The sequence below is a fragment of the Vidua macroura genome, chromosome 5 (genome assembly GCF_024509145.1).
Source record: "Vidua macroura isolate BioBank_ID:100142 chromosome 5, ASM2450914v1, whole genome shotgun sequence".
NCBI classification, from domain to species: Eukaryota; Metazoa; Chordata; class Aves; order Passeriformes; family Viduidae; genus Vidua; species Vidua macroura.
In genome coordinates this window covers 21,291,941-21,304,543 of record NC_071575.1, presented here as the reverse complement: position 1 = coordinate 21,304,543, position 12,603 = coordinate 21,291,941, and the positions used below count along the sequence as shown (strand labels likewise).

The 12,603-nt window shown below is 40.5% G+C and overlaps 1 protein-coding gene across 9 annotated transcripts in view; it reads right to left on the bottom strand.

Moving 5' to 3' along the window:
- The window catches only part of RBFOX2 (RNA binding fox-1 homolog 2), a 171,059-nt gene that overhangs the window by 24,765 nt on the left and 133,691 nt on the right, over positions 1 to 12,603 (bottom strand). For all 9 annotated transcript variants that reach the window (XR_008437083.1, XM_053977393.1, XM_053977395.1 and 6 more), the window contains 2 exons: positions 3,478 to 3,570; positions 690 to 750 (listed from right to left, as the gene is read on the bottom strand). Coding sequence is in view for 8 of the 9 variants with exons in the window: in XM_053977393.1 (XP_053833368.1) it covers positions 690 to 750; positions 3,478 to 3,570 (154 nt within the window). In the remaining variant the exon portion in view is untranslated. The remainder of the gene's footprint in view (positions 1 to 689; positions 751 to 3,477; positions 3,571 to 12,603) is intronic.

Sequence of the window (12,603 nt, the reverse complement as noted above, 5' to 3'; positions counted from 1 at the left end):
CAAAATCTTTATCAAAGCAGCATTCAGTTCTTCTGGGAGAATGACTTTTTATGCTATATATGTCTATGAAATAAAATGACTTCACAGAGAACCACCAAGATATTCCAATGAAACAGGATTCCTCACTATCCAAACAACTTGGTCTTTCTCTGTTTAGTTCCCTGGAAAATTCACTGAACACAGGCAGTCTGAAACAAAAAGCAAGCAAACAAGCAGTGCAGAGGCTCTGTTTTGCTAGTTGCTTGGGGACAGCTGTACTTTCACAGATAGAACCTAAACTGAGCTATCTTAAGTTATTAAGTTAATTACTTAGATTAAGCATCTCAAGTTATGTTTCTGCATTCATATTTAGGTATCTACGTGATGGCAGTGAGACACAGGAGTACTGCACATCCCACCATACAGAACCAGCTTGCAGTAGTAGGGCAGGCAACTCACTGGTCCTTGGCACCTTCACCCATCTTAGCCACATAGGGCATGTCCCTACTTCTCTCTGTCCCCACTTCTCCATCTGGAAAATGGTATTCCTCCACAAACACTTTTGGGTTATATTGAATGGTATAATGATACAAATTAGAGTTTGTGAGGTTTTATTGGTTCCTTTTGGTCCTGAGGAGAGGTCATGACTTTTCCCTTTTGTCTTTCTTCAAAAGTTTCAGCTCATCACTAGTACAAACAGTCTCTCTTACCATTTGCATAAGGTGTGACCATCTTCTTATTGGTCATCACTCTCGCAGTGGCATTGTTAACCTAAGAGTAAGAAAGGGGAGGGGGAGGAGAGGGAAGGAAGCAGAGATCGTTAGGAAAAATGGTGAAAAACTCTCAGATACCACACACGCACACATACACACTATACTTCTCTGAGCAAAAAAAAATTAAACAGCTAATTTTATATGAATGCAATCTTTAAATTACTTTTAACAGTTGCCATTTAATTATAAAAGTTACAGCTAAACGTGGCATTTTAAAATTATGCATTAAACAAAAGGCCAACGAGAGTAAAGTGCAGATACTCCACCACCCTGCCATCCCTAGGCACGGGATTATTTACAGCTCAGTGATCAAAAGGGCAAAACCCTAGATGCTTTGTCCAGGTTCTCTTAGAGAGGCAGGAATAATTTCTGCAGCCCAGGGCAGGGGAATTGAACCAGGTGATGCACAAGCTGACTTGTTTTTCAAGCTCACCGCTGGAATTGGGGCCCAGCAGGTCACTGCCAGGACACTTGGGTAGAAAAAGGTAGCCTGGAGTCCCTCAGCATTAGATTTGAACTCCCAAGGCTTGAGGAAATCTCTGGAACATCACCAACTGTTTAGATGATCTACATTCACTGATTTACACCCACCATTTTCAGATCTTCTTCCAGATTATTTTTTCCTTGTCACAAATCTCATGGGACAAAAACAATAAATAGCAGCAGACCTGGATCATTTCTGGGATTACTGTACCCTCCACCCTCTTTACAGAGCTCTGCACAGTTCCAAGCGGTTTGACTGCTCAAGCAAGTGGGGTGTTACTGCAGAGATGGTGCTGATAAAGAAAAGATGGACTAGTTTGGAAGCCAAGTTACTGCAGCCCCGTGTCAGCCTCAAAGCTCTTGCAAGGAGGGTGAAGTCTTTATGGACCATCAATAATTTATCAAAACACATGCCAAATGGGAATGGAGGCCAGGGTGAAGAAGAAAAAAAATGGATACAAAAATAGAAGCTGCCTCAGGCCCTTGAGATGTATGGATGGTGGGCGTACACAGGGTGGGGAGTCCAGAGCTACATTTTACTCTTGTTTCAGACCCAAAACAATAGAAACATTACACATTTAAAAAAGAAAGAATGGGAAACAACAATGATGAGACTGAGAGCATGCAGTTAAACACACACAGATAAGAAAAAGAAAGAAAAAAAAAAAAACACACCACAATTGATTCAGAGGGTCGGGAGGGGAGGAGTGAGGGGATAGGGTCTCACAGACAATCATTAGATGGAGCAAGTGCCTGAAATCAGCTGCTACAGCAAAGTGCAACACAAGCACTTAAAGGAAAAATTGCCAGAACCAATCAGAAACCACCAGTCAGCAAAGAGACCAACAGCTGCATTTAACTTAGTAAGGAAATAAACTGGGGAGGGGGCAAAAAGAAAAAGAGAGAAAAACAATAACAGCTACAAACAGGTCTCAGATAGAAAGAGCAGCAGAAAGAAGGGGCAGGAGAGAGAGAAGAGGATATGGGTGCATTAATAAAAACCAGCCAAACTGGAGTTCAGTAACTCTGAGTAAGATGTGCAAGGGGAAATCACCATGAAGTCAGTAATCAAACAGCTCAGACTGCTACAAAACAATATGTACATCCAAAGTCCAGGCGGCATTACTCAACAGCATTGAAAATAAAAGGGGGAGAAGGGGAAGGAGGTGGGTGGGGACAACAAGTCAAATCACATTTCGTAGTGTTAATGTGAGATGGCAGATGGATTTTTTCTTTCTTAATTTTTTTTTGTAATTTTAAGAAAAATTTAAAACAAAAAAAAAGAAAAAGCTTCTTCTCTAGCACTTTCATTTCACTTACCGCCAACTCGTACCATCGCCAGCATTGTGTATAGTTACCATGGAAAGAGTGAGTCAAGTGAAGGGCCCTAAACGCTAAACCATCGGAAAGGGAAATAAAAAAAACAAAACAAAACAGGAAAAAAAAAAAGGCAAAATATGCAGACATCTTACTCAAAAACGGCGGCTTTTTTGTTTCAATATTTGTACTTTTTGGTTTGTGTTTTTTTAAAAGAAAGAAGGAGAGAGGGATGATGCCAGTTAGCCTTCAACAAAGTGGAACACCAAACTGGTCAACACCAGACATGCCCAACATATGGCCATGATGGCCAGCCAACATTAACCCTTCCCTCCCTGGCGGTGAGAGCTAGCAAACTTTTAGGATTTGCTTTCACCAAACCTGTTCTTGACCATGGGCAGATCAAGAAACCAGCAGTGTATATAGCACAGCCCACTTGGGGCTGCTGCCCCACATGTCCCCACCCCTCCCACAGGCATCATCTCACACTTGAATGGAGGAGAACTGGCCTCAGAGGAAAGAGAGGATACTGGCTGGCCCCCTGCTTTCTTTTTTGGATACAGTTAGAAGTTGGACAGTACTCTTTCAGTTAGTTTTGTTCAGGCCTGGTAACAGGAAATCGGAGCCTCACAAACTGAAGCAAAGGAAAAATCAAGACAGCAGAAGGGCAAAAACTTGAAGTGGGTGGGAATAAAACTTAATAAAAGAAGAAAGAAAAGGAAAAAATTACTCAAAACAACAATAAAAATATTCTGTAAAGGGTGTAAACTTCTATACATTTCAGTGCAGGAAGGTGAAGGACACAGACACAAACACACACGCACACACAAGACTGGGATCCAAATGTGAAATAAGTGAGGCAAGACACAAAAAGAAATCAAAAGAATAAATATAAAGAAGAAATTGAATTACTGAAGACATGCACCTCGATTTTACGGCCCTCTACCACGGTGCCGTGTAATTTCTCCCTGGCCCTGTCTGCATCAGCACTATTCTCGAAAGTTACGAACCCGAATCCCTGCATGCAGCGGGAGAAGGGGGGAAAACATGCACATCGTTATATATTGAAATACTGATCTCTAGGTAAATAGAGAAAAAATATCACAGTATGAAATCGACATCAGCACAACTCAGCAATAACCTCCTAGAGTCACATTGTTGGTTCATGCATGTTTCATAAATGAAAGAAATCAAAATCAATAAAAAAGGAACTGTAATCATAATAAGAATAATAAGAGTAATTAAAAAAAAAAAAAAGAAAACATAAAAGCAATTGAGGCCAGACCAAAAAAGAAGTACAAAGTTACTCGAGACAATTTTTCATTTTGGTTTGGTTTGGTTTTTTGTTTAAAAACACTTATCCCTGCTCTGACATAGGCAAGCTGGGCAAGCCCAAGTAGGGCTTTTCTCCCCTCTTAATGAACACACAAATTTTGTAGGACCCCTGTCCGCCCCAGACACAGTACAGGACATCGACACTGAGCAGCACTTTGCTCTCTTGAGAAACTGCTGTGAGAGTGAGCAGCAATATGAGTTCATGCCTGGCATCAGGAATTCTGCAAAGCTTTGGGCAAATCAAACAGTGAACCTTGCTTTTCCCACCTGTAGAATGGAGACAGCAATAATTACCTACCTTAGAACACTGTTGAAAGGAAGGGCTCTTTGTAAAGCATCCCTTGTAAGCTCTTCAGGGCACAGCTCATGCCTACTCCTAAACCTGTAACTTCCCCAATGATACATGGGGCCCTGAAAGTAAGCAAGGCTTCTAGGTGGCACCATAAAATAAGCATATTTAATGTGAAAATTTAGAGTATCACATACTGTAGTTCCAGAATATTCTTGTCTCTGAGTACTGTGGTGGACTTGACTGTAAATCTAAACACCTAAATACTGATTCATTGGTCAAGACACGTTTTGTATGACACTGCTGACCCTCTGCTACCTCTCCCTGCTACCCACCTTACTCAGCATTGTTCTGAGATGGCAACCTCTGTGCTGTGGATAGCAACAGATCTCTGCTTAGTTAGAATATGAAATTTCCAGAAAAATCCACATGCCGTGCTTGGAGCAACCACAAAGGCTCAAGGCCTGCCAAAACGTCACTTTAGTTATAGACAAATTCAGGTTTACCACACCCATGAAGGCACAGGCAACACATGCCTGTCCTACACATGCTCATGCTGCTGCCAGCTCATGCAGTGGTATAACAGGGCAGGGTAAGAGACCATGCTTCCTTCCACAGAGCTGAGTGCACTGACATTAAGAGAGAGCCAACATGACAAAATGAATTAGGATTTTAACTAGGAACAAATGGCATCTTAATACAGACAACTGTGATGAGATACTCTTCATGCCATTAGAGAGATTGGACCCAAACAAAAAGCATTGTTGCATTCTGCTTTCAGGACATTTTAACAACAGCAATAACTGGCTCCTGTGGCTTAGTATAAAGCAAATACTGCTTTAATGTACAGAGAGTAATCTCCACTGGCTCCAGTACCCTCAGGAGCAGAACAACAAAGCTTATATTTGATGCAATGGAAACTCCCTCCCTGCAATGTTAACTGAAGAGTGAGGTGATGAGAGTGATCTACAGCTATGCTTGTCAGGGAAGGGGCATGCTAGCCAGGCAACGTCCTTCATGCACCTTGGAATCGGTACGTATTTGGGATGGACAGCCCGAAAAATAGATAGCATCTTGATTTCTAAGCATTGTTAGCAATGAGACACAAGCAAGCCGTTATTCTTCAAGTGCTTCTTAAAGGTCTTTAGAATACTAATCTTGAACAGCCTAAGCTGTTTAAGTGACAAGCTGGCCTTCATCATCCACGGCTAGGTTTCCAGCACAAAACTGCCACAAATTTGTAAAATGCAGGGTGGTGGTTACTGTTTTTTTGAGGGGGAAGGTTTACTTTTTTTTTCCTTCCCCCTGAACAGCAATAATAAAGGATTTTAGCCAGTACTGCAATGCTGAGATCAACAAAAGTGCTCCTTTGGGCTCCAACCCAATAATCTAAAGCTTCAGATAATTTAATTTCTCCAGCTATAAATAAAGAGCTATATAAATAACAAACTGATGCCTTTTTCAGAACAGCATAGAAGTTCCCTGTTTAAATGAATTAAAATCAGAGCTACAAGACATAGGGGCTAATAAAACAGCCCAACTGCATATAACTCTCAAATATATTGCAGAGAACTGAGAGGGGTGCAGGGGGTGTAATAACACAGATGATTATGAAGGAATAGGGTGCTGTGCCTGCTTTAAAGAGCCCCTACAGAGAAAGGTAAGCCTGAGAAATAAAGCAACACCTTTCCCTCTGGTTCTGTATAATAGGGAAAAAACATTCTTTAAAGTTGGGGAGGAGAGGAGATAAAGATTGCAACAGGAATCTCTATTTCCCTCTTCTCTTTTTGCATTAAAATTTCTGTTTGTTCTAGACAAGCCTGTGGAGAACAAATGAAATTTATGTCTTCAGTGATGATACGAACTGAAAGCTGGAGTGCAGAAGGAAAGTAATTCTTTAGACATTAATCTGTGCAGGCTAGAACCAAACTAAGACTATTTTAATTCACATCTGTTTGCAATTAGTAAAGTCTGTATGGGATTTTTAAAAACTACATTATCATTAAATATCTTTAAACTGAGGAGGAATTTTCAGTATTTTTATTACGTTAACTCAAGGTAGCATACGATCCACATGCAGACTATATGAATATAATTAACAATGAGAATTAAACCAGAATTAATCTGATTCAGAACAATATAACTAATTAACCATATTTTATTGACAGATCAGCCCTTAGCTTGTGCAACTCTTTGTTGAGCACCATTTAATGTCAATACTGAATTAATACTTTACATAGCTGACTATGGCAGTTAGTATTTCTGTCCTCTTGGTTTGTCATATTAATGCATCTCTTAGACATTCAAATTTTCATCAGGAAAAACAGGTGAGCCACACTTGACATTTTTGTAATTTCTAAGTTTTAAAACTAGCAATTAGATATATATACACACATATTTTTGAAGTGGGAGAGAAAAACGAACATACATTTTTTTTTTATTCCTTCTCACAGATGACCTGTAAAGAATAGGGATTAATTTGTACCTAAATACATAAGCAACAAATAGGTTTCAGTTTTCTCTCAGCAAGGTTGTCTTGACCTTGAAAGAAAAAAAAAGAAACAAAGCAAGAAAAAAAAGATGGGGCAGGTATCCAATATTTACTAGCTTAGCTTTATAGCAGGTACTGGATTGCTCCATAGTAATAGGTATGGAGCCAGAGGAAGGGAAGATCCTGGATGAAAACAATACTTAGGTTTTCTAAAATTTAGATTATACACATTGCTTGAGTTTAATAATGTTGTTATGATAACAAGGCTGAAATTTTCAACAATTCCTCCCCACCAGCAACTGTCACAAACTTCTCCCATGCAGAAAATAAGTTTAACCCAGCGAACACTAAATTCCAATAAACATTTTTAGGAGTGGTGAGAAATTTGCAGTACCAGACTAACCCCTTTTTACCCAAAGGTTTATTGAAAGGACCTGAAGAGACCGAGTAACTGTCACCCTTTTAGTCTGGCCTCAGATTCTGCAATAAATAACAAGCAACATGATGAGCAGTGAAAAGAAAATAATAAATGTATATATATATAGTATTTGAACGTTTCCATCTCTGAAGAATGAGAAAGAAAATTTACCATGTAACCGTAAAGGGAGAAATCAAAACCAGACGGTTCTCCTGGGTGTGGCCAGAACACAGAAATTAAACAAAAAACAACAACAAAAATAAAATAAAGTAAAATAAAAAAGAAATAAAACCAAAGAAAACTAAACAGAGCCCCTTGAAATCCATGCATTGTTAACCCTTCGTTTGTCATGGAGTTTAGACCAGTCACCTCAGCAGCAGCGTCTTTGCCTTGTACCACTGGAGCACGCAGCCAGCAACTAGCCTTGCTGTCATCTGCTGCTGTGCTTGTTTCTAACCAAGTTTTTTCTTTTTTTTTCCCTCCTTATTTCCACATTAAAGTTTTAGAAACCTGAAAAAATTTGTCAAAGAGGCAGCAGTTTAGGCTACCTGTTTCCAAGGCATTTGGAAAGAATAGAAGGGTTTCAGCTATAATCCACCTGAGATGAGCAGGACTGAATGCACCGACAGCAACACAGCACAAAACCCAGAAACAAATTATTGAAGTCACACACACAAATGCTCCCTTCAAGTTGGTGAAAACATCTGTGTAAACCAAGCTGCCATCATTTCAGCAGGTCTTCCAGCTCCTCCTGGCCACCATGCCACACTTTGCATTAAGGCACATGCACGTGTAGAACCTGTCCGTGTACCTGTGCAATCTGGTGAGTCAGATGCAGAAATTACCTGACTAAAAAAAAAATCTAAGTGTATCTTCAAAAAAACCTGCAGGGCTATTTTTAAGCTCTATCATTTCCACAATCCAGCTTGAGCTGCTCCACTGCCAATCCCTGCTGCAAAACAGCAGAGGGGGCAGAGGCCAGCAGCGAGGAGTGGGAGCCCAGCCTGCACTGCTGGGCAGCGAGAGCCGGGAGCTTCAGAGCAGCTCCAGCCAGCTCAGGACAGCGGCTTCACAGCCCAAATCATCCCCAGGTGTGTGCTGCTCCTCCTCCCTTCCTCTGATCCTTGATCTCACTGCGTGGTCTGTGAGTTCAACAGGCTGAACTGGCTGAAGACAAGCTCATTTCTCTTCCTGCTGCATCAGTGTCTTGCTAATTTAGCACCTAGATCCAGCTCCCTACACAGTGAAATGAACACTGCTGGAAAAGCACTCCCACAGGAGCAGTAGATCAGCTTACACTATGAAACCATAAACTTCAGACTGAAATTCAAGTTTAAATAAATCAGTTCAGTGTATGGACTCGCTGACCTCTTTAGTTCAGTATTGCAGACTTCAAGGCATGAAACCACTAAACTAGGATAAAGGGACACTGGTCATGTTTCCTTCATGCCACTGGCATCCTAAAGGGATCTGATGACCTAACAAAGTGATGCTGATCACCAGAACTTAATTTGTTTTTAAACCTCATTATATTAATAACACTGTTTGTATTTCTGGCTCAACTGATGAAATCTGAACAAAAATTATAAAACTAGAATTAAAATGAAAACAAGCCTTCTAATTAATTTATTTTATGTAATAAGGGACTTTCCACTGAGTGGAAACTAGGTCCAGAACAAGAGTGGCTCAATTCAAAGCACCTAATCCATTTAAAGAAGAAATAAATGCACATGCATACTTACAATCTTTAAAGCACCATTATTAAAATCTATTCACATTCTTATCTTAACCTACAGTTAACTGCAAACTTAAAAAAACCACACAGCTTCCACAAAAGTTTTTTGTTAGCACGGGTTTACTTACATAAATCCAAACACCAACAGATGCAATTTCTCTCATAACCCACTATACAACTAATTTTTAAAATAAATATGAAGCACTTCTAGGCACTATAGTCCTATACAAGAACTTGGAGATCTGAGTCTCCCAAGTGGAAGTCAGTGAGGGACACAAAACTTACAGCATCCTGAAACCATGAGCCCCTCTGCACTAATATGAACTCTTACCATTTAAAAACTACAAAAAAAAACCAAAAAACCAAAAAAACAAAACAAAAAAAAAAAAAAAAAACACCACCCCCAAAAAAACCCACTCCCTATTCAGCCAAGATTTTGCTGTGTGCTTACGTACTCCTGGTCTCTGAATGTCATTGAGGGCACATCTTGGAATGCCACACGGTACACAGCTGGTGAGAAAAGAGCTTGGATTCCCTTCCCCTGCAGTTTTACAAATGCCACAGGGTACTCATTACACAGGCAGACTGCGTTAATTCTGCAAATATGTCCACTTGTTCGATTCAGCACAATAGTGGCAAAATACGCATCTAGAGGATGCATCTCCACTAACAAAAGGAGCAGGAATCCTCTCGACTTCCTCTGGAGGTGTTTTATTCACGGTTCAGTGAAGTGCATGGTAAACTGCAACCATAGGCAGAATGCTATTTAAGGGCACTTATACCAGTTAGAGCTAGAAATGTAATGGTAAACAGGATAAATGAAACAAACAGCTAGTTTCCTGGAAGCAAGCAAAAAAAGCCAAACACATAAAAGGAAGACTGACATCATTCTATTAAACAAGAAGAAAACAAAATGTAATTAAAGGAAAGTTTAAAGTTTTTATCTTGTTTCTCACACACAGCAAAGCAGTATCAGTGTGAGGTCTACCAGAGCCCATATATTCCTACTAAACAGACTGAATCTGGGAAGAAAGTGAGTTACAAAACAAGAATTCACATTGCTTTGAGAGAAGAATCAGCAAAACTCATTAACTGCCTCCTACAGCTGCTGTGATAGAGAAAGTCAACAAATACCATTTCTGAGAGAACACGAGGTGAGAGGTGGCTGTGATGGACACACCCAGCTCTCTCTTTGGTCATCAAACTTATAAGTACACAGAGATCCTGAAGATGCAGCCAGTTTGATAGAGCTTCCCCAGGCTGTCGAAGAAAACTGCCTGGTCATCTCAGGTGGATTCAAAATGAGGAAGGCTACCTGAACACTTCCCCCATTCCCTCCTACTGACCAGCACTGGAGCGATCCCAGTAGAGTTCTCCCGCCACAGCTCTGCGGGGACAAAGCGCTGCTCAACCCCATCGTACACTGGGTGGGGGCAAACCCAGGGCAGTTTGGGATTTACCACTGTACCTTTAAAATATTTACAAAACATATACACAAAACACTACAACCCTTAGGAACCCAGGGAAGGGAAGGGAGCATTGAGAACACAGCACAAGGCAGGCAGCAGGAGCATCTGCTTTCGGATTCCCAAGAGAGAGGAGGAGGAGAAGAAGAGAGAGAGGTTTCATATCATTAGATTAGAATGGAAACCACAGGGCAGGAAAATGCATTCAGATTTTTTTTCCTAAGGTGGAGGAAGAACCCAAGAGTGAGTGAGTGGCCTCCAGAAAGATCCATTTCCTTTGCTTCACCATCAGATCACCAAACTGTTGTTTTTCCATTATTTTGTGAATACCAGGTGCTTCGTGCAGCTACACCCCATTCAAACACTGGGGCCTCCCATTTTCATGCTAAGCAGGAAGAATCTTGCATTCTTTATAAAACAGGAATTATTTTGGGTGAGAAGGATGCAAAGATACCATGAAATAACTCTTTGGCTGTTTTCTCATTCTGTTCAGATTCTGGACATCCCTCAATAGAGGCTACCAGTTTTCCAGTTTTGCAACTGCTTTTTGCTGCAAGACAACAAAAAAGCAGTAGAAAACTGTGTGGTTAATGAAGACTAGAAGAACATTTCTCTTGTCTTTTTTTTTTTTTTTCAAATATTTATCAAGGGTTCAGGGTAACATTCATCAAGGAACTCTTCAGCAATAATTTTTGTTTTAACTGAAAACCAGAAGCCTTGGGCTTTAAGAACAGCACAAGAAGGTACTTTTCACAGACATAAATCAAGTCTTTACGGAAAAGCCTTCAATGTCAATGTTGCCTAGAAGGGAAAGGGCAGCCGTGGGCGTTTAATACACAGCGCTGTATGGAGGGGAGAGAGAGAGTGAAGTTCATGTGTGAAGAGGAAAACACTGCTCTGGAAAGCACAGGCAGTGGGATATGAAGAACATTTTGCCAGGCCAGTTATTTTTGTTCTTTCTTTTGCAATTATATCTGAACAAGTAGGGATTTGATAGAGGCCAGAGGCTATTCTCAAAACCAAACAATAATGACTAAAATCTAGAGTAATTCACAGGTAGCTTTGGCCTATAAATATCAAAAGAACAGTGGAGAGCAGAATAAATATTTACAAATTCAGCACAGCTGATTGTTTTGGTAAAGCATCTAGATTTTTAACCATGCAGGGAAGTAAAACTCTAAAAAAGCCATATAGACATTTACTTGTTCAGACTGTCTTGTTAAAAAACAAAACAAGAGAAAACCATGGTATTAAGCAGAAGCAAAGGATGAGAGGAAGGGGCTAAAACTCATGTCTTTTGTATACAGATCAATGGCTTTCTGGTTTCCAGATAATACAGGACTGAAGAATTTCAGAATGCATCTTGGGCAACATCGGTGGAAATTTGTAGAAGGCTCTGAACGTGAACATACCCCAGATTATATGTTGAAGCAAAGAGGCCACCATAAAAACTGTGGACCTCAAATCCAAGCAAAAGGCATAAACTCTAAACCAAAACTGCTTAGCTGAATTGCAACTTCAAAACCTTTTGTGTGCATGCACACATGTGCACACACGTGTGTGTGAGGAGGAGGGAAATTTTGTTTTAATTGAAAATGGGAATCTTAGCATTGATTAAGTCAAGCAGAGTATAGACATGCACTGTGCAAGCTTCCCCCATAGAGCTTTGGCAATGCACCTCGCTCCTGACCTGCAAAACTCCCTGCTATTCCAGTGCTGAACCTCCTGGGCAGAGAGAGAATCACAGCAATTTGTCATTGTGGTGATACTGGTTACGTGATGAGAACCAATTGCCAATTAGGACAGAGATCACTGAATCTCTCTGCAGCTGACCCAAACAACATTTGAAATCTCTCTCCAGAGATATAAATTACCATTAACTCTCAACAAAACTTGCCTCTTAATATATCTATAAGAAGAAAATAGGAGTGTGAATGCAAATTCTGTGGGGGAGGTCCACATGGGGCAGGACAAGTGGAATGAGGATGCTTATATTAAAGCACCAAATATCTCAAACATGAAAGGTCAGTATCTCAGAAGTGCCAAGTAAGTCTGTGAAACAGTATATAAAATCCTTTCACATATGAGATATGACAGTTTTTCTACAGAAGTATTTTAATGCAATGAAAATGGCAGGGATGGGGGTGAGTTTAGCTTTTGTTCTTATAGTCTCCCATCACACAATGCTGTTTTACCTTATTCTGCCTTCCTCACGGGCAGCCATTGCCCACGCAATGGGAACGGGTTGGTATGAAGGCTCAGCTGACTGAGTCCCTGTTTGTTCAAAAGGCTGGGGAACCTGATCCCACAGACAGGA